General features: G+C 54.5%; 1 protein-coding gene across 2 annotated transcripts in view; it reads right to left on the bottom strand.

Moving 5' to 3' along the window:
• The window catches only part of Dennd3 (DENN domain containing 3), a 47,723-nt gene extending 29,595 nt beyond the window's left edge, over window positions 1-18,128 (bottom strand). For both annotated transcript variants that reach the window (XM_076836451.2, XM_076836452.2), the window contains exons 1-8: window positions 17,951-18,128; window positions 13,308-13,587; window positions 12,290-12,405; window positions 10,629-10,771; window positions 6,631-6,742; window positions 4,089-4,208; window positions 3,564-3,782; window positions 477-598 (exon numbers count right to left, since the gene is read on the bottom strand). In XM_076836451.2, the coding sequence (XP_076692566.2) occupies window positions 477-598; window positions 3,564-3,782; window positions 4,089-4,208; window positions 6,631-6,742; window positions 10,629-10,771; window positions 12,290-12,405; window positions 13,308-13,587; window positions 17,951-18,052 (1,214 nt within the window). In that variant the 5' untranslated portion in view covers window positions 18,053-18,128. The remainder of the gene's footprint in view (window positions 1-476; window positions 599-3,563; window positions 3,783-4,088; window positions 4,209-6,630; window positions 6,743-10,628; window positions 10,772-12,289; window positions 12,406-13,307; window positions 13,588-17,950) is intronic.
• Between the last annotated feature and the right edge of the window lie 3,456 nt (window positions 18,129-21,584).

The following is a 21,584-nucleotide window of genomic DNA, read 5'->3' as shown; positions in this document are numbered from 1 at the left end:
ATTAGGGCTAAGGTTAGGGGTTAGGGTTAGGAGTTAGGGTTAGGGGGTTAGAGGTTAGTGGTAGGGTTAGGGTTAGGGCTAGGGTTAGGGGTTAGGGTTAGGGGTTAGGGTTAGGGCTAGGGTTAGGGGTTAGGGTTAGGAGTTAGGGGTTAGGGTTAAGGGGTTAGGGTTAGGGTTAGGGGGTTAGGGGTAGGGTTAGAGGTTAGGGTTAGAGTTAGGCACAGATAGGACCTGAGGCACAGGACAGAGAGGGGTGGAGTGCTTTGCAGGGGATGTGATCACTGTTGGGCTGTAATTAGTATTTAGACAAGATTAGAATAAAGACAAACCATTTGTATTTTTAAATACTTATAAATAATTTCCAAACTCTAAATATATAAAACATCTGTCAGCAATATAAAACTGGAAAAGATACTCAAAGTAGCAAATACGTAATGTGTCAAAGATGTTCTCACACACATGCTGTTTCCTGTTACCTCTGAACAAACGTCTGTGCCGCCAGGAGAGGGATGTCGGGAATGTCCACGTCACACTCAGAGGACTTGGAGCAGGTGACGCTCCCGTGATCAATATCTATCAGAACTAAGCCGTCAGCTTCCTAGAAGGAACATGGGGTCTTTTAATCTGTATGCTCCTTTATACACACACAAACATAGTTTGCATTTGCAGGACGGTGTCCTCTGGACGACCCTGTGGACACAGGCACAACCTCCACCACCCTGGGAGCAGGTGGTGGTGCCAAGAGTAGCACAGTGGCTGGGTCTGCTGGCCGTGCTCCCCACAGACACCCGTCCTTAGGAGCACAGTCCCACAGTGCACATCACGCCAGGATCGTGGCGCCACCACCGTCCATCCCCAGGGCTTGCTCGCTCTCCCAGACTGATGCCCCGCAACCCGTCAACACAGCTCCCCATCCTGCCTCCCGTCGACCCCGTACTCCATGGCCCTGTCTGCTGTTCCACCTCTGGCTACTCAAAGGGCTCCAGACACATGGACACACGGTGTCCTCAGGAGTGGCACATGTCACTTTGCACAGTGCTTTCAGGCTCAGCTGGGCTGCAGCGTGGTCACAACCCATTCTCTGCCACACTGAGTGCCCCACAGCATGAGGACCACATGGCTTCCCTCTGGCCCCAGTACAGACCCTGCACGTGCTTCTGCATGGAGTCCTGGGGAACATTCCAGACCTCCAGGAGCACAGCCCAACCCTGAGTGCCAGCCGGACCACAGGCAGGGTCCTGGGCTGAGTGACACAGCAGACATGTACGTAGGTTACTTGTAAAGTCTTATCTGTGACAAAATGCACAAATTATGTGAACCACGCCAGAGATCTGAGAGTCTAGTCCCGGAATGTGACGCCTGAGCTCTCTGGAGGTGGCGTGCCTTTCAGTCTGGGCCTGCCTCTGCCCAGGTGAAACAGGAAATATGTGCAAACACCAGCGTCCTCTGGACTCAAGACCAGGGTGCACGGCGTTGCCCGGGGTGCTGGCGGTGCTGGCGAGGGGTGCGCGTGCTCAGGAAACAGGGGTGCCTGTGGTCACTCCAGCTCCCTCCTGAGGAGCCTGTGGGGGGAGGGCACGAAACACGCCCAGAGGAGCCTGGGCGCGCTCAGTGGGCTGCTGCTTCTGTGCTCCCACACGCCTGATGGCAGAGCACCACGTAAGTGCCAAGCAGTGTCCCTCCTCCAGAGCAGGAACAAGAGGGAGTTTCCCAGTGACTAAAAGAGAAGCACAACCTAACCTTCAGACATGGCCTGTCTGCTCTCCTCCGCGAGGGCCACCAGTGACATGGTTCCGTTTCTCCCCCACTCTAACTGGCCTCTTCCTACCGCGTGTTTTCCCCGTGACTCGCGGGCGTTGGCATGAACACAGGAATGCGCGCCCCTTGAAGGAGGTACCAGTGCTCCTTCACCTTGGGTGAAGCGCCTGGGGGCAGAGATTTGCTTTAGCCTCCAGGAACGAGGGGGACAGGGGACAGGCTGACAGCAGCCTCTGCACGATGCCAGGAGCAGCAACCTTGTACAGTTTCCTAGACAAAAAGTCAGATGCAGACCTACCCCGTACGACTGCCTGCCGGGACGCACCCCAAGGGCCTACAGAGAGCCTGCCGCCAGCCCTGCGGACACATGCCCAACGGGACCACGGGCTGCCTGTTCACCCCCAGGAGGGCCAGGATCCAAAAGACGGGAGGAGAACCCAGAACCTTCTGCTCGCTGTGGGAACGCACTCGGGGCAGCTGCGCCCACCCGGCTAACACCACTGTCCCCCACAGGGCAAGCCCACTCCTGGGAACGGGCCCAGGGCAGCAAAGCCACATTCGACAGAACCTGTGCCTGTGGCCACGCAGCAGTGCTCTCCCCATCCACCACGTCCCAGCAGCAGGTGCCATGCAGACGCCCAGCAAGTGCCCTCTGCCTGGAAGCTGTCCATCAGCGCTAGCAAACACAGCACAAGGGACCCTCCTCAACACCAAGAACACAGGGCTGCCAGAGGCCATGACAAGGACGTGTCCTGGAGGAACACTAAGTGAAGGAGGCCAGGACCCACATGGACGCCCTGACAGTAGGCCAGCCACACAGGGCACTGCCAGGGCAGGAGGGAGGCAGTGGGGGAGCATCATGGGCCTCTTGGCAGGTGGTGAGCCATCTGAATAGACAACGAAGGCTGCATGACTCCATGAGTATGGGAAAGCCACTGGCCTGTGGATGTGAACCAAGTGGCCTTTGTGGCACACAACTGCCCCCCCGCCCCCCCCGCCCCGCTAACCAGATCCCTGGGCTGTTGCCTGCTAGCGTCTGCGCAGTGTCCCCACCATCTACCACAGCTCACCACTGGACTCGCTCCCTCTGCAGTCAGCATGCTGTGACCAGCACCCCCAAGGGCAGGCGCGGTCCCCCGGCCTCCCTGGACCCCTGCCCCACAGCAAGGAAGCTCACCACGGCCTCCTGACCAGGAGAGGAGGCTCGGCGCTCCCCAAGGGTCACAGAACAAACAGCCCCCGGATTCAGCCAGGCCCAGACCCTGCGGAACCTCAAGCGCACACCACACTGCCATGTGTTCTTCCAGGAAGAGGGTCCGCGGTACCAATGAACACAAAGGCAGGATTTAAAACTAACTAGAACGTACCTGGTGGTGACCACAGAGCTGCACGTGCGGCCCCAGCTGGTGCTGGGGTCTGCCTCAGCTCTGAACCCTGCTCACAGGACGTGTCCTGCCCCACTCAGAGGAGGAAACTGAGGCTCGGCAAAGCAAGGAACTTCCCCGAGGGTGTGGAATGGGGGAGGCGAGGCTTGAAATTGGGTTCCCCTAACCCAACGCCTGCGCTCGCCTCACTGGGGTGCACAGCGCGTGTGGCCCGCAGCACAGGAGCCTGGGCATGCGGGCTCCCCGCCTCAGAGCGCCCTCCTGTGCCCTCCATCTGTTCATGCTTTCCCTTTCCTGATGCTGGGACTGAACCCAGGCCTGTGCACCCCAAGCACAAGACACCGCCAAATGCAACTTCCCAGGACTCCCTCAGGGGACGCCCAAGAACCTCACGCTCCAATCGGACCCACTATACCTGACCTTGCTGACTTCTTCAAAGTGGTCCAGGTGGCAGCCCATGAGAAAGGACGTAGGTGCCATGATAAAATCCAGCATCTGAGCCGACAGGATGGGCACAAAGGTGTGCTGCCACTGCAGAGGGTGCAGGTAGACCATGAAGCACTCGGCAATGAGCGTCAGCAGAGCCCAGTTGGAGGAGAAGAACACGATCCGCTGCTCCGTCAAGATGCAGGTCAGGATCTGGAGGAGAGTCAGGTCCATCTATGCTCCCGGGGCTCAGAACACCTGAGACAGCTGTGCATCACCACCGGGCAGACACAGTCCAGGCCTCTCCCTGATCTCCTGTCCACTGCCCAAACCAAGGGGACCAGAGATCCCACGGAAAGCACTGTCTGCAGACACAGTGCCCCTGGGAAGCCGGCTCTGAGCAGACGGACGGACGCCAGGAGCAGCCGGCCCTCGGCTGTGACTGGCTTCTCACCACCTCTGACAAGCAACACTTTTGATGCCATGATGCCACCTGGCAGAGGTGCCTGAGCCACCTACCTGCAGCACCTTCTCAGGTGAGAAGCATAGCAAGGGCAGGTGAAGGTCCAGGTCAATGACGGGGCTCTGGGGGTCCGCTCGGGAGGGGAACACGACGTGCAGGGGCTTCATGTTGAACACCTGTGATGGCCAAGGACCACAGCAGGTTCAGATGGTGGCTCCTGGCAAGGCTGAAGTGCACCATTTTGGTGTAGAAAACACCTGAGTTAGAAACCACTTTGGAAGACTCGAGTCACCATGTCACGTATGTCACGGAATAACACACTGGTCCAAAGGCCCTCACAAGTGCCCTGAGGCTCACACAAACAAGTCCTCATGACCTTTTCTAAGTCAGCGAGCTCCCTTCAGCTGTCAATCACAACCTGGCCCCTGCCAAGACGAAGATAAACCAAAACCCAAAACTCAGCTCCGCTGCGCACAAACTCTGAACCCAGCTTGTCAGGCATCTTGGGTATGAGCTGTTCTTGTGCGTCTTATGTATTCTCAGCATCTTCCAATTAATAGTAAAGACTCCTACAGATGTGATTCAGAAAATTTAAGAAAGTCTTTTGTTTTTCTAAATGACATTATTTAGAAATAACGCTTCCCTTCACAGAATGCTCTCTGAGTGTCAAAGGCCCCGTGGGGGCGGGAGGCCTCGAGAGGAGGAGGTATGACCCCCCTGGAAGGGGCTTCACTGCTGTTGGGAAGATGGACGCATCTCCAGCACCAGGTGTGGGCACCCAGTGCAGAGGGTGAGATGCAGGGTCGGGATGAGGTGAAGCGGGCAGAGCAGTGCTTCCCGATTCACAGACGGGGACCGGCTGGCTGGCAGGTGGTGCTGGCAGGAGCGTGGCCAAAGGGCAAGTGAGCATGAAAGGTGGCCAGCTGGGCATGAGTGGCAGCTGGACAAAGGACACAGGGAGGATTGAGCACTGTCCTGCCGCTGGCACAGTGGGGAGCGCAGCGCAGATGCAACAGACCAAGGCCACAACATGGACACTCTGTGGACACCAGGCGGGTGCTGCTGAGCTTCAAGGCGCAGCAGGCGACAGGCCACCGTCACTGCTCCAGACCTCACCCAGCACCACTGAGCTCACAGGACCCCACGACTGGGCAAGAGCACTCCACCTACAGCAGACCACCATCCAGGTCAAACCCCTCCAAAGCCCGGAACTTTCTGAGCACTGGTGTGACACCACAGGTGGGACAGCTGCGGCCGACCCCAGGCACACCAAAAACACAGCGTGAAAACACCTGGGCCAGGTGTGTGCAGTGCCCGAGACACACCTGGATCCACGCTCAGACGGGTCCCATCCACAAGACCCCTCATGAAACAGTCAGATCTAAAATGCCTCAGCCCTGCCCTTCAGATAAGGGGTCCTCAGCCTGCACCCACAGAATGAAGCTGTCCTGCCCTGTAGGTCCAGGGGGAGGGAGGACACCTGCTCAGCACCTGCGCTGGAATGCACCGGCCGGACCTTCCACCCGCAGACGGCTCGGTTTGGAGTAATATTAAAAACACATTTTAACCAGACACACGCCTGTCATCCCAGCAGCGAGGAAGGCTGAGGCAGGAGGATGGCGAGTTCAAAGCAGCCTCAGCAACAGCGAGGTGCTAAGCAACTCAGTGAGACCCCGTCTCTAAATAAAATACAAATAGGGCTGGGGATGGGGCTCAGTGGGTGGGTGCCCCTGAGTTCAAACCCTGGTACCAAAAAAAAAAAAAAAAAAAGACCACATATCTTAAGTCAGGATCGCATGCCTCCCTGATAAGAAAAAATTATTTTTTTAATAGCTATGATAATTTTTTTAAAGTACAGGAGCAAGATGTGTATGTGTGATCTTCTAGAAGGGACTAATAAAGTCAAACTCCACTTGACATGCACTAAACATTCAAGATGTTCAATAGGTGTCAAAAAGAAAAAAAAGGAAGCACAGGAGGTAGGTGTGGAAAATGTGGAGTCACAGGGCCCTCCTCTAGCTCAGCGGTTTGTTGTTACTCAACAAAAGGGGAACGTGGGCCTTCTCCACTTCTCCAGCCTGACCTCACCCAAAGGCCCTGTGCTGTGGGGCAGCCCGCGACACTTCCCCAAACAGAACCCGGCGTGGGAAACGTTTGTCTATTAATTCGATGATCCAGTGGCACTTCCAAGAATAACAAACATCAAACCAGTTATCAGACAGGAGAACATACCAACAAACACCATACCCATTGTTTAAGACAAATAAACAAAAGGAGAATTGCTAACTTATGTGAATTCTTCTAGTGATAGGCCGGGGTGTCTATTTTCTGCACAGCAAGAAGTGAGCCAACAGGTGAGCGCTGCAGTTCCCCAGGACACCTGACCAGCTGTGCTCCTGAGGCGCTGGCCAACGCCCGCCTAGACATTCCCCTTCCAACCTTGGAGAAGGCACAGAGAACACTCTAGAAGGACCGCATGCCCACACAGAAAACGCAGCGGAAACCTGACAACAGTCTAAGACACTCAGGCCATCTTCAGCATATCAATTTCACTGTTTGCCAAGAAAAAAAAGTAATTAAATTCCAGATTCAACTTGCCAAATGGAGTGGTCCAGGTGGTGGAGTAGGAATCAGGGACAGTCTCGCAGCAAAATCTTTTATGTGATTGTCAACTTCAAAATCCTTACAGAGCTTCAGATGAGTCAATAAGCTGAAAAACAGAAACCAAGTGGCTGTCATCCTCGGCTTTTCCAATAAGCGGGTCTCCTTCAGGGTGTCCTGGGCAATTTCAGAGCTTCCCCAAGTTATGGGGGGTTGTGGGGCTGCCTGGAACGGGCTTGGGGGCAGGCCTTACCATACTCTGGTTCTTGCTCTGTGCTGGGAACATGGGTTGTGCTCAATTTGTGAAAAACAGTTGGAATTGTGTATTTTTCTGCATGTATGTTACACATCAGTAAGAAATAAAGAACCAACAGCACTTTGAAAGAAAGTGCTTCAAAACACTTGTTTCCAAAATGCATTCTAACTTTATTTAAGAATGTGATTCCAAAACAATGAGCCTCCAGGCATGGGGGCACACACATGTGATCCCAGTGTCTCGAGAGGCCGAGGCAGGAGGATTACAAGTTTAAGGCCAGCCTCAGCAACTTAGTGAGACCCTGAACAACTCAGCAAGACCCTGTCTCAAAATGAAAAATAAAAAGGGCTGGGGTGTGGCTCGGTGGTAAGGCAACACACATACATATGAGTATGTATCGATTTCATATATTTCCAGGAACATGTGTATACAACAGGCAAGTGGTCACCTGGGGCAGAGGGACTAGGTTCTGACCACAGAGGCCACGTCAACTTTTGGGGAGTGAGAAGACTCCTGTCGGTCACAGTGGGGGTCACGCAGTATGCGTGCACATTTGCCGAAAAGCTGACCTTTAGAACTTCACGTGTAAAAGTGCAATTGTTGGTATCCGAGAGGCCTCATCCGAGAGCCCTGCAGAGGCCCAGGTCCTTATAGACAAGGACCACACCTGCAGAGAGCCCAGGCCTCCGTGCCCTCTGTCCTCTTAGCTCACTCCCAAACCTGACCCCGGGAACGTGGGCGTCAACTGGTCTGGGACTGAGACGGGGTGTCCGCGCACATTCAGGGCAGACACTTCTCCCCAAACATGTTTTCAATATTCATCTTTTAGCTGTAGTTGGACACAATACATTTACTTTATTTATTTTTATGTGGTGCTGAGGATCGAACCCAGGGCCTCGCGTGTGCTGGGCGAGCGCTCTACCGCTGAGCCTCAGCCCCAGCCCTTCCCCTGTGGATGCAGCCGCCGCAGGCATGCAGGTGACGGCACAGATTAGGGACACGACACCAGGCAGGAGGCAGGAGCCTCCCTGACAAATGTTCCAGTGGACAGGTCCGTGGGCCTTCTTGTTTGCCTCAGTCATTCACTGGACACGTTTGTGAGGACACAGGCGGTGTTCCACCATGGGCCCAAGTCAGGGACAACCTGGTCCTGAGGAAGACAGTCTGACCGGGAGGGAGGGTGGCCCTGGCTGGGAACCACATGAGGCATGGAGGCTACCACTGAGTGTCCCGGGCTGGCTGTGGGACGACAGTGTCTGAAGGGGCCCCACCTGGTGGGGTAGTGACTCAGGAAGGACACCAAGGCCAGCATTCCCCCATGGTGGGCCTGGACATTTATCCCCACGGTGTGAGACTGCTACGTGGCCAGCGAGGCGGTTTAGCTGTGGTGTCCCCCAAAGCTCACGTGTGAGATGATGCAAGAAGGTTCGAGGAGAAATGAGTGGGTTGTGAGAGTCTTAACCCAATTGGTGAATTAATCCTCTGACAGAGATTAACTCCCAGGGCGACCGAAATGGCAGGGTGTGGCTAGAGGAGGTGGCAATGAGGCATGGCTTTGGGGTATATCTTTGTATTTGGAGAGTGGCTCTCTCTGCTTCTTGGTCACCATGGTATGAGCTGCTTCCCTCTGCTGCCCTCTTCAGCCACCGTGTTCAGCCTCACCTCAATCCTGGAGGAATGGAGCCGGCCTTCTGTGGAGGGAGACCTCTGACACCCTGAGCCCTCAAATAAACTTCTCCTCCTCTACAATTGTCCTGGTCAGACCCTCAGCAGTGAGAGAGCTGAGACACCAGCAAATCCACGTGCTTTCATTTTCACTTGAGGTAAGAATGATGATTCACGGGGGCAGCACCAGGGTTTGGAGATAATTCAATGCTCCTCCGCATTTTCACTTATTGTAAAATATCTAAGAGTGTAAAACAAATACCAAATGTCTTCTTTGATATAATGAGAACAACTAAGAACAGAGCAGGGAGGAAGAGCAGGAGGAAAAGATTAACATTAAACAGAGACATGAGGTGGGAGGGAAAGGGAGAAGAAAAGAAAATTGCATGGAAATGGAGGGAGACCCTCATTGTTATACAAAATTACATATAAGAGGTTGTGAGGGGAATGGGAAAATTAACAAGGAGAGAAATGAATTACAGTAGATGAGGTAGAGAGAGAAGATGGGAGGGGAGGAGGGATAGTAGAGGATAGGAAAGGTAGCAGAATACAACAGTCACTAATAGGGCATTATGTAAAAATGTGGATGTGTAACCCATGTGATTCTGCAATCTGTATACGGGGTAAAATTGGGAGTTCATAATCATCTTGAATCTAATGTATGAAATATGATATGTCAAGAGCTTTATAATGTTTTGAACAACCAATAAATAAATTAAAAAAAAAATAAGAGTGTTAACAAAAAGTTTAAAAAGAAAAAAAAAACCTGCCCATGATCACACAAGGAGTGCTTCCCTCCCAAGAGCACAGTGGAGGCGCCTTTGCATATGAACAGCTAACAGAGGAAGAGGTCACTTGAAATACAAACTGAGCTGCCCAGCTACAGCCCCAGAGTCTGGTCCCCGCATCAGCTGTGCAGCCTGGTTCCAAGCCCAGCGGCCACCACCCAGAGCCAGGAACTTTCATCACATGTTTGCCTTCATGCCCACCAGGAGGGCAGGGCTCCAATCACCCACAGGGCAGGCGGAATGAATGGGCGGGACTTGGGAGAGAACAGACCCCGCCTTAGAGAAGAGGACACTGGAGCCACCTTCAGGGACGCAGGTTATCAGCCGGTGCCAGCCTCACTGCCCACAACCTGCGCTTGCTCGACTCACTGAGGCCATTAGTTCTACGCCCCGCGAAGTGCTTCATGTTGACGGCAATATCAGGGGGGTAGACTGTGTTTTGAACTTGTGCGAAACCCAGCTATATTTTAGAAAGCAAGACATGAAAGTGCTGGAATTTAAACTATGGATTCTGTGAATCTGAGCCGTAAGATTCCTGCTCAGGGCTGGGCTGGGGCTCAGTGCAGAGCGCTCGCCTCGCACATGTGAGGCGCTGGGTTCGATTCTGGCACCACATAAAGATGAATTAATAGACATTGTGTCCAAAAAAAAAAGATTCCTGCTCAGCCACTGGGCTGCTGGCCACTCCCTGTGGTCAAGGCGCAGGGTCTGCCGCCAGGGACCTGCCACGATGGCCCTTCGTGGTCACGACACAAGGGGCCTCTGCAGTCTGTCCTCTTTCAAGCTTTGATCAAAGCACAGGTTCCAAGGCTGTGACTTCATCACTTGAAAGCAAATGGCTCTGTACTCCTGGGCCTGGGGACTGACGCAGTCCAAACTCAGGGCCACAGCCTCCCACATCACAATGACACCCTCAGACAACGGGAATCCACCAGGTCCTGCAAAACGCCTCCTGGCTTCTCGGAAATTCCTCACGTCCTAAGACTTGCCGCTCAACAGCAGCAGCAAGATGGTACAGAGTCCAGCCAAAAAGGCCAGTTTTTAAAAGGCCACAAAACACATCAAAGAGCAGCCCCTGGTCTCCTCCAATCGCTAGGGAAAGAGCTTTTCCTGAGACCCGGCTCTCAAAACACAAAATAAAACCCTCCACACCAACTCCCTTCCGCAGTTTGGGGTCACCTTCAACCCGCGCCCGCCAGTCCCCCACTGCCCACCAGTCCCCCACTCGTCTTCCCACCCCCGAGGGCCAGCCACGCCCCTGCCCCAGGTTCAGGGGACAAGCTCACCAGGAGAGGCAGTCCTTGAGGGAGTTGTAGTAGGGGAACCTGGAGACCACGCACACCGCAGAGGGCACGAAGCAGCCGGCAGCGCTGGCAGGCGGCCCGGACGGCTCCCGGTGGGCCTTGCCGTTGTAGAAGCAATACTCATCCTAGGGGAAGAGCACAGCGATGGTGACCGTCACCTCCCACGCCGATGTCCTCGGGTCCTCAGGGGACGTGAACCTCCCCAGGGGCTGGGGCCACCTCAATGAGACTTGTGCCCACCCTGGAGAAGCCTAGGCCTCAGGATGAGGACACCTGTTGGAACACTGCAGGACCCCGGGACCAGGCCCTGCTTAGAAGACCAGTGGGAAGCAGCATCGGCACGTGCAGGAGCCTGGCGAGAGGCAGGGGCTCACGCAGGCCCTCCCTCCAAGGAGCCGCTCTCAGTGAGACCCAAGTGGCTCAAGATCAGGGCTCACCAGCTGGGCCCTGTGGGAGGGTAGTTTGGGGATTTTATTTTTTATTTTGTGTAGGGATGGGGGGACATGATGATAGCTTTAGGGTGTGTTCTTTTTTAATTTGAGATACTTACAAGATCTCTAAGCAAAGAAGAAGCTAGAAGACAGCCATCATTTGTTTATCCACCAACATTCAATGAATGTCCACTGCCTTAGGGTGGAGTGGCCCCCATTCAAACCCTCACGGCTGTGTGACCTCAGGAAAGTAACTTAACCTGTCTGTGCCACCATTTAGTCAATAAAGTGGGGCTGATGCTAACATTTCTACTCTTGCTCACTGGGTAAAGGTTAAGTGAACCACACAAGGTGCTTGGGGCTGGCCATTCACACACGAGGGCTGTAGTCGCTGTGGCAGTCAGAGAGAGGCAGGGGTCACCCTGAAGTTCCTCTCGTCAGCACTGCCCCGGAGCAAACAGGGGCAGAGTCTGTCTGACGATGCCTTGTGCCCCAGGTGCCTGGACATTGTCCAGGTGGAAGAGTGATGGGACCCAGAGAGGAGCACCACCCTGGCCTCTGGGGGCCCAGGGAGCTGGGTCCAGGCAGCCCTGTCCACTGCAGGGACCACCAGAACTCAAGCTGGACCTTCGCCGCGGAGGTGCGAGAGTGAGACACCCACCTCCCTGGGGCTGGCAGGGTCTGCTGGGGATGGGGGCCTAGAGGCATGAAGGAGCGCAGTTGCCCTCCGAGCTCCCCAAGGCCAGCTGATGCCCACGCGGAGCCTAGCCCGGCCACCCTCACACAGGAATGAGGCATGCGCAAGACCCACACCAGGCAGATTGCTCAGCAGGCGGAAGGACACATGTCCATCAGCAGATAAGTGAGGATCACCCAGGGAAATGGAAAAAAGGAATGAGGCACTGACCCAGGCCCTAGTATGGGTGGCCCTCAAGGCCATCCTGCCTCCAGGAGACACCAGACACACAGGCCCCCTGGTGGCACATGACTCCTGGTATGTGACACACCCGGAGAGACAGACGGCAGAGGGGAAGTGGGCTGTGAGGGCTGAGCAGGCAGGGGCCTGGGGGATGGAGAGCGTCTGGAACCAGACAGTGGTCGCAGGGTACCGTGAGCACCGGGTACCGTGAGCACCGGGTCACTGCGCTGTGCACTTTAACATGATCATGTGTCCTTCACCACAAAGACCCACAGGAAGGAGTGGGCACCTACGTGCAGGGGCCGATAGTACTGGGCAACCACGCCGTAGGTTCTGTTCCCGCAGATGTCCGTCAGCACCAGGAAATGCACCTGGTCCTCCTTTGGTTCTGAGGCAACGCACACGCCCCCTGCAGGCAGAGGAAAAGAAAGACACTCATCCTGCCTGTGGCGTCCACTGCAAGGCCAGGGCCACTTGTGAACCAATCTCAAGGTGCACGACACACACCAGCTGCCAGTGGTCCACAGGACACCTTGAGGCTCCCCCATCCTGCTCTATTGGCTGAACACCCCCCCCCCCCCCGCGTGACCGCAGCAGTTTCTTTAGAGCCGCTCTGGCTCTGAGCAGTCCAGTGTGTGCACACAGTAGGGCCAATGCCCACAGGGTCAGAGGTTCACCTCTGGGCCACTGAGGCCAAGGCAGTGGGTGCTTCTGGGCACAGCAGCCCACTCCACGCCTGCTCCCCAGTTAAACCCTGTGACCAGGAAATGGCATGAGGCTCTCGACAGGAGCTGTGAGAGGAACTTGGGCCAAGCCCTTAGTCTGAGTGTCTGGCACAACCATTTTGAAATTCTTCAACACAGAGAAAAGAATGAAGCCCAGAAACATAAGCTCCTGTCGGCAGAAGTGGGGGCGCTCAGGGAAGGATGCACGCCTGTGTTCCCTGCTCCAGAGAAGCAGAGGAGGGGCGCCGCACACGCTGGGTGAGAGCCCCGCACGCTCCGGCACACCTCAGCCCAGCTGCAAGCGCTCTGGGACCTGCTTTAGGTCAACGTGGAAAAGCCCCAGCCCCGCAGCTCGCCAAGCCCATGGCGAAGATGCAGTCCCGCTTCCTGGACCCGGCTTTCCAGGGATTTAAATTTCCTGTTAGCTTTAAACCTCCCCAGGCTGAAAAAAACGAACCCCATGAACTCACCCTGAGCAGCCAGGGCACTGGCTCAGCTGCTCACCCCACTGTCCTCAGCATGGGGACCTCCACCGCGCTGCAGCAAGCCAGCGCTAGGCCACCCGTCTGCCACCTGGGTACGGTACCTGGGAAGCACAGCTGGGGCAGGGCGAGGAGGTCCACACCGCCCGGGATGCTGATGTCTGCAGAATCCGGCCCTTTGGAGTCCCCCGGGCCCCCCTTCCCGTGCTCCATCTTGGGCTTCTCTCTCCTCTTCCTGAAGGAGCGCCTTCTGCCCTTCCCCAGAGTGCCGCCGCTTGCACCGGCCACCTGACTGTCCTCTTTACTGATGAAAGGAGGCACAAAAACAGACAGGACCTCTGGGTCCAGGGGAGAAAGGCTTCCGATCCCCCTTCTCTGGGCAGCCTGGAAAAGGGAAAATAGGAGTCACTGCGGTGTCCGTCTTCCTCTCTGATGTCCTTCCTAGCCCAGTGTCCTCCTCCCAGTTCTCTGCCTCCCCAACTGGGTCTCAGCAGGAGTGGCTTTCCCACCCAAGGCTCACGGCAGGAAAGAGCCCTGAAGACCCTCAGGAGCTCCCCGGCCCTGCACCACAGCACCTCCTGGGGCTTGGAGCTGCCGCTGTACAGCATGGAAGCCACCCCCTTGCCAAGCACTGAAGTTCAGAGCCAGGTGCTGGGATCCAAAGACCTGAGTTCAAAACCCGGCTCTGCCCTGCACAAGTCTCTTGGCCCTCTGAGCTTCCCTCTCAAGAGACGAGTACAGGGAACAAGGGCAGCCATGTAGGTCAAGAGCTGAGCCAGCAGCGAAGCCTCAGGAACACAAGAGCCACCCAGCATAGGGAGGTCAGAGGGCAGACACCGAGAGAGGCTCGGTACAGCAAAACCCCTGCCAAACACAGTCCCAGGCTCCAGGCCCACTGGTCATCAATGCATAGGCGGCTGGACAGAGCAGTGGGGAAGGCTCTGACAGACAGCCTCCCCCACTGCCCACGGGGTCCCTTGGGATCAGTAAGAGAGGTGTGCTTGGACTGAATTCTATAGGGTTTCAAGCTGTATGAGATTTGTTTGTATCTAATCTCTCCATTTTTCCCCCAAGTAATGCAAAGAGCAGGCAGAACCCAACCTCTCCTACCAAACACAGGGCCTCACACAGCCCACTACAGAGCTGGGTGAGCACGGAGTCTGTCCATCTTGCAAAGAACTTGGGCAGAATGCATCCCATGAGGCCAGGAAGCGCCCTGGTGTGGAGCTGGCTAAACACAGGAGAGCCCCCATCCGCAGTTCTGGATGCACGGATTCGGGAGGACAGGAGAAGGCCGGTAGGGCTGGGAGTGGGCCCTGGAGGGTTTCTGAGGGACACCAGAAGGGCCCACTGTCCCCAGCAGTAAGGAGACCTCAGTGTCAGAAGGAAAGCCAGTAGTCAACATTCCGTAGGACCCATAGGAGCAGGGGCACGCTGTCCTGGGAGGGCTCTGGCAGCTCAGTAAGCACCAACGCTCAAGTTCTGCCAACGATTTGTTTCTATTTGGGGAAAATACACTAATAGGAACAAAGGCCAAACATGGGAGACCCGTATCACTGCATCATCTGAACGCCTCTCAGTCCCTCACATGAAAGAAATCCACGTCTCTAGTCGCACAAAACCTCCTCGAAAACTTTCCCACCGAGACCCAAGCTCTGAGCCCTTAACTGGAAGTACACACGTCTGTATCTTTCTCCCTCAGAGTTTCAGACAAAAGGCCGCTCTCTCCTGGTGGGATAAGCAATACTGTGCCACTGTTCACAAATAACAACAATGTACTACTAAAGGAAGCACCAGGGCGGAAGGCCTCCCAGGACTCCCAGCAACACCCTCTGCACAGCCCAGGACACTTCCTTCCATTTTTTCTCTCCAGATGTAAACCCAGGACATTTCTTTATAATACAGTCATGGACTTGACTACCCACCCTGCAGCGTGGCGGCCCTCCCCACTCATAGCACACTAACGCATCACCCACCCTGGGCAGCGGCTGGGGGCCGCCAGTCTTCACCTGCTGATTAAACAGCAATGCGCAGTCTCACCAAACCTGGCTGCACACGTCCCTTGTTAGACCACCTTCCAGGAGGTGGGAAGCCCAAGAGAGCACAGGTGACTCACACACAGGCCACGGGCCCTTGCCGCCCCTGCCAGCCTACACCAGGGCTCGCAGCTGCCACCACTTAGAAAGTCCCAACCCCTGGCTGACTAAACCTCTCTCAGAAGCCCTCATTTTAGTTTAAGCCATTTTGTCCCATTGTCCCAGATGGGGAACACCTTTAAAAATGTAAATTGAAAAACAAATATGCACTTCTGGTAAGTCTGATATGAATATTTATCACGTTCAGAATTGAAAACTTGGGAATAGTTTTTTAAAAAAGCTAACTACAAAGTAAAAAACATAACAGTCCAACTCATTCAAGCCACAGATTTATTTTTAAATCAGACTAAACAGTGTCATTACTTGTCACTACAGGACTGGTAATGACAAGTAATGAAACAACAGGAATTAATAGGCTTGTTAAATGCTCTAGAACCATGCTGACAGAGGCCACCTGTGGATGCTCAATTCAAACTAATCAAAACTGGGGGAAGCAAAGCCCAGGGGCAGCACTGGCCACATTTCAAGGGCAGCCGCCCAGCCAGGGGCTACCATATGGGTGTATGGACAGAGCACAGGGCCATCTGCCAGCAGGTTCTGTTGGAGAGTACTGTTCTAGGAACAGAAGGCCAGGCGGCCTGCAGGAGCACCACAAAACCGCACCTCCATGCCCCAGAGCTCTACTGGTGACCTGTGCTGCAGAAGGCACTGGAGCTCTGTTGGCCACTCTGGACTCCCATGCACCAAGAAAGGGGAGCCCTCTGCAGGTGGAGGGAAAGCCCTCACAAGCAGCCCACCCCGAATTCCTTGCCACAACCAACCAACACCCACCCCCACCTGAGGCACAAAACATAAAGGGCACCAGGATACCCGAATCTTAAACTGGATATCCGCAGACCTCTGGCCTCTGTTCTCTCATGTGGGAATAAATGCCTGAACCAGAGAAATGGTGATTTTAAGAAGTAAAACTAAAAATTATTTTGAAAACCTTGGATGTTCAGAAGAGAATTGCTACAAAAAAACAAAACTAAATAAAATCATATGGTTGATAAACTGTAACACTGGTGTTGATTTAGAAGTAGGTTACAGCAGAAGTTTATCCATCTCCTCCCTCTTTTTTCCCTATCCCTTGACTGATTTCTTTCCACTCTTTACCAATCCCCTAGAAGAATCAGAGTACTGTAGCAACCGTGCCCTCTCACTTGACCTAGAGGAAGGTGCAGCCTGTTTTGTTCAGGAAAGTACCACTGTAAATATTCCAGTTGATTCATCCTGTGCTCAGAAGACATGCCTCACACTAAGCCACCAAGAGACGTGCAGTAACGGCTCGGGAGCAAAAACGACGGCCTGCCAAGGAGACCACAGTGGAACCGGGTTGCTTCCTGTTCTAAGAAGGGGAGGCAAAGCCACTCGGCAAACTGAAGGCAGAGACAACTGAATCAATCATGCTCATCAAAAAGGGATACCCTGGCATTGTGGGGGATCTAGAAGTAAAAAAAAGGAAAGGAGATGCAGAAATAATCTCCATATAGAACAAGGCTTTCCACCCAAGTCAAAATGGGCTCTGTACTAAAGCCTAGCAGTAGAAACCACCGAGACATTAGCAGACATTCACCAGTTAGGGTTAGTAATGCTTAACTTTTCCTGGTGACGTCCACTCAGCACATGGTTCACTTTTCCTGGCCATCATTTAAACACTCATGCCCCTCCTGGAAAAAGAGGAAGGGGTTACTAGGAGACACAGACATGCTGGGCCAGGAGAAAAAGGGGCAGAGGCAGATTCAAAACAGCCCAGGTTCCAGAAAAGGTGAGAACACAGGAAAGAAACTAGAACAAGATTTTCTAAAACTGCTGTTTCTCGGAGAAGGGGATTTGAATTTACTCTTAGGGGTCTAGGGTTGGAGGGGGAACCCTGATGGTGGGGAGTTACTGGTTACTGCAAGAGAGAAAAACAGCTAGGCTCCATTGCACAACTACAGGCAAAGTATCTGAAGCTGCTGGTGAAACCTAAAACTTGAAGTCTCATTATTCTGAGCCTACTGCAGAAGCCACTGTTTAGGAGATGATAAATCTTTGTGTAATGAAAGAAATCATTAAATCGGCTAATTGCAAGGAGTTGGTCCACTAGAGGTGAACTCCGGGGGTCCCAAGGCGTTAGCACCTTGCCCCAAGTGGGGGGATCCCGAGGGTAGGGGAGACCTGGAAGGCTAAAGGACACGGAGAAAGGCTCCAACGGATGCGAGCCCTTTTGCATCATGACAATCACTAGGTGCAAATCCAGCCAGCGGCTGCCCCGGAGAGAAGGTCCCCAGGGAGGGTAGGGGAAGGGGCCCCCATTAGGCGATGTTTGGCGAACAGCTGCTGGTCTCGGCCCCAGGCAGGCGACGGTACCCGCCATGGCCTCGGGTGCCCTGTAGCCCACTGACCAGGCGCGCGGGGCCTCAAGAGGGCCTCGTGGACTTCATGGGCACAGGAGAGCTGGACCCGCGGGGAGCCCCGGACCCAAAGGGAGCAGAAGCGGACGGCGGGGACACGGCCAGCAAGAGCACAGCTGGCGGAAGCCTGCGCCAGCCCCCCGGTGCCTGGGCTCCCCCTCGTGCGCGCCCGGATCTGACCCCCTCTCCGCCTCAGTTTCCCCACCGGCCCCTTACCTGCTCGAGGCCGCGGAGGCTCTCCTGGGGGGCGCCCAGCAGAGCGCACAGCTCCAGCAGCCCGGAGGGCAGCGACAGGTGCTTTAGCTTGGCTTCCGCCATGGCCCGTCCGCGGCCAGCTGGGTGCGCCGAGCTCGGGCGCTTGGGCTCGCCGGCACCCTAGAGAGCCACCGCACCGCCTCGGGTCGGTCCCCGCGAGGGCCGCCCACGGGGCGGGGCCGGGGCGGGGCTTGGGTTGGAATGGGCGGGGCCTCCGAGTGAGCGGTGGGGGGGCCGGCGAGACGGGGCGGGGCCCTCGGGGAGGGGCCTTGTGGTGGGCGGGGCCTGCAGAGGGAGCAGGGCCGGCGAAACGGCAAAGCCTGCGTGTGGGCGGGACGCGGCCGGTGGGTGGGGCTTTAGCGGTGGGCGGGGTCTCAGAGTGAACGGCCCCAGCGAGACGAGGCGGGGCCTGCGTGTGGACGGGGCGGGGCATGGTGGTGGGCGAGGTCTCAGAGTGAGCGAGGCCCTCGGCGAGAAGGGGCGGGGCGGGGCGGGGCTGCGTCGTCACTTCCCAACCGGGTCCGACGCGTGCGCGGCGGGAGCGCGAGCAGCAACCCCTGCGGCCCCGCCCCTCCCCTTACCCGGGGACGGAGGGACGCTGGGCGGGTCCCCAGGTGCCTCGCCACGTCACCCGGCCTTGGGCGCCGCTCCCTCTGGCTATAGGCCCCGGGCGCACCCTGCGGGGTGGGAGGGACGGGAAAGGGAGTGCCACCACGGGTCCTGCTTAGTGACTGCGGCGGTAACCTGAGGCGGGCCGTGTCCCGCCGGAGAAATGTGCAGCAGGAACCTGGCTGGGTGGGCGCTGCTGGAGGGGGGCGTGGGAACTTGGGGACTGAGGCCTGGCAGCGCCCTTCCCTGGTCAGCTGCAGCCTGACCTGATCCCTGGTGGGCCGTGGACCCAGAGAAAGGGGCAATCAGCGAGCCCGGGGCGGCGGGACCTGAGGGGGCCCAAGCGTAGCCTGCCTCCCAGGCGACCGTCCCCACTCTGGACTCCGTCCTGCCATCTGTAAAATCAAGAGGAAATGAGTCCAAGGGACTTTTCTAGTTCTAATAACCTAGAAGTCTGTTTTAAAAATAAAAAACCCGAGGCACACGCCTGTAAGCCCATCTACTGCAGAGGTTGAGGCAGGAGGATGGCAAATTTGAGACCAGTCTAGGAACTTAGCAAGACTGTGTCTCAAAATAAAAAATGGAAAAGGCTGGGAATGGGGCTCAGTTGTGGAGCACCCCTGGGTTCTATCCTCAGTACAAAAAAGAATAAAATAAATGCTTAATGATAATGTCAAACATCTGGCAATGGGGGGGGCGGGAGACAATGATCATGAGCAAGTCAAAATCAAAGGGCAGAGCTGGGGTTGTAGCTCAGTTGTAGAGCACTGGCCTAGCACATGTGAGGCACTGGGTTTGATCCTCAGCACCACATAAAATAAAGGTATTGTGCCATCTAAAACTAAGTATATATTTAAAGAAAAAATCGAAGGGAAAGTTGGGCTGGATCTGGAAACCAGGGAATTCCTTCACCCTGGGCAGAACAAGGCCAGAGGACCACAGCCTGACTCCTAAGCAATCTAACCAGTATGAGTCTAAGCTGGTTCTCACAAGCCTGGAGACTACCTGGACTCAGTGACGGGTCCCCTCAGTAAGATAAGTCATTAAAGCTACTGATTCAACAAAAGGATGGACTTTGCTGATAGTTGTCTGACTCCACCATGTCCTCTGCATAGGGCAGGGCCTGAGTCCTCACCTTGGACTGCCCAGTGTGCAGGACAGGGGCTCACAGGTACCTGTTGGAGGCATGGACCGCACTATGGAAGGCATCAAACCCTTGGCTCCTGCTCATTACCTGTGAGATAGGTGCCCTCAACAGCTCAAGCCTCTGTTTCCTTTTTGCTGAAACCCTGCAGGGTGTGGTCAGGATTCTATTGGCAGCTCTTGCCACAGGTACTGGTAAGGCTCAAGTGGAGCCAATCTCTGCTGTCCCTTTTCCTCTGATGGGTGGAATGACTTACTGAGATTGGGGTGGAGTGTCAGGGCCAGTCTCCAGCTGTGTGTGAGGCTTCACAGTTCCTCTTCTCTAGGCCTCCCTTTCCTCCTCTTAACACCAGAGAAGGGAGCTAGATGACCTCCCAGGGGCTCTAGGCTCTGTGCTTTTAAATAAGTCCCCACGGCTCATGCTACAGGTACTTCTCAAGTCCCCATCCTTGAGAAACCGTGAGTGGGAGAAATGTCAGGTGGAGCCAACCAGCAATCAGACTGAGAAGTGAAGAGCCTTGGAGACGCAGATGATGCAAATAAGGGGACCCAGAGAAGAAGGGGAAGGTCACGGGCCTACTGAGCAGGATGCCCAGCTGGTTCAGACTGTCTAACCCTGCACACCCAGTGGCCTGCCACAGGCGCTCCGCCCTCAGGGAAGTAGGTCTGCGGCTCTCAGGAGCTCAGGATTACTATACAGATGGAATGACAATGTGGATGATCCAGAGTGGAAACCAGAAAGTGCCAAAAAAAATATAGGACACACACAGGTGAATGTGTTGAATGACGCCACATTTTCACCTTCAGATGGCTAATTCGTGGTGGGTGAATTTCACCTGAATAAGTTATTCTTAGTGTTCATGAGTGCTCTGAAGCGTGACAGCCCTAAGGACATTTAAACAGGGCTTTAGATGTTTATAAAATTGTTTTAATGGGGTGAGGGGGAAAGTTTCACCCCAAATTCACTTTGAATTTGGCAATAATTTTGGAAGAATAGGCAAAATGAAAGAAAAATATTTATATTAACCTTCAAAATGAGAAGCTTTTGTACGTCAAAGAAGAGTACTAAGTGAGTACAAAGGTTATTCGGTATGGGAGAAAATATTTGCAAATCATATCTGATAAGGGATTAATATTCAGAAAATATTTTGTAAAAAACTCTTAAAAAAAAAAAAAAAAAACTAAGTTGAAAATGGGCCTGACTGGAAATTTCTCCAAAGAAAATAGATGCCTAAGGAGATATACAACAAGCACAAAGAACGATGCTCCAAGTCTAATCATTAGGGAAATGCAAATTCAAACCCAATGAGATACCACCTCACAGCCATTTGGTCAGCTATTTTATTTTATTTTATTATTTGGGGTAGGGGTTCTGGGGATTTACCCATGAGGGCCTTACCATTGAGCACATCCCAGCTCCCTTTTTTGAGGGGTACAAGGGGTTGAACTCAGGGGTACTCAACCACTAAGCCACATCCCCAGCCCTATTTTGTATTTTTTTTTTTTTATTTAGAGTCAGGTTCTTCATGCAAGAACACTCACCAAGCTGCAACTTTCCTTGGGAGAGTGTAATCACTGTCTAGAAGGAAAGAAAAGCATGAGTCTGAATAAACAACGGGAGTGACTATACATAGGACAGTCCCCCTGTTGGAAAGTGGGCTCTTCCAAATGTGAGACCCCCTAGAGGCTTGGGCCTAGGAAGTCAGCTAACCTCCTGAGCCTGGGTTTCCTCTTTTGTGTTTAAACATTCATTGAGCGCCTAATATATTCTTGGTCATAAGATAATAGCGGGGGACACAGAAGAGTAGAATTAAAATATAGAATCCCCCCAACCCTACCCACC

This window comes from Callospermophilus lateralis, chromosome 16 (assembly GCF_048772815.1).
Source record: "Callospermophilus lateralis isolate mCalLat2 chromosome 16, mCalLat2.hap1, whole genome shotgun sequence".
NCBI lineage: Eukaryota > Metazoa > Chordata > Mammalia > Rodentia > Sciuridae > Callospermophilus > Callospermophilus lateralis.
This window is presented reverse-complemented; position numbering and strand designations above follow the sequence as displayed.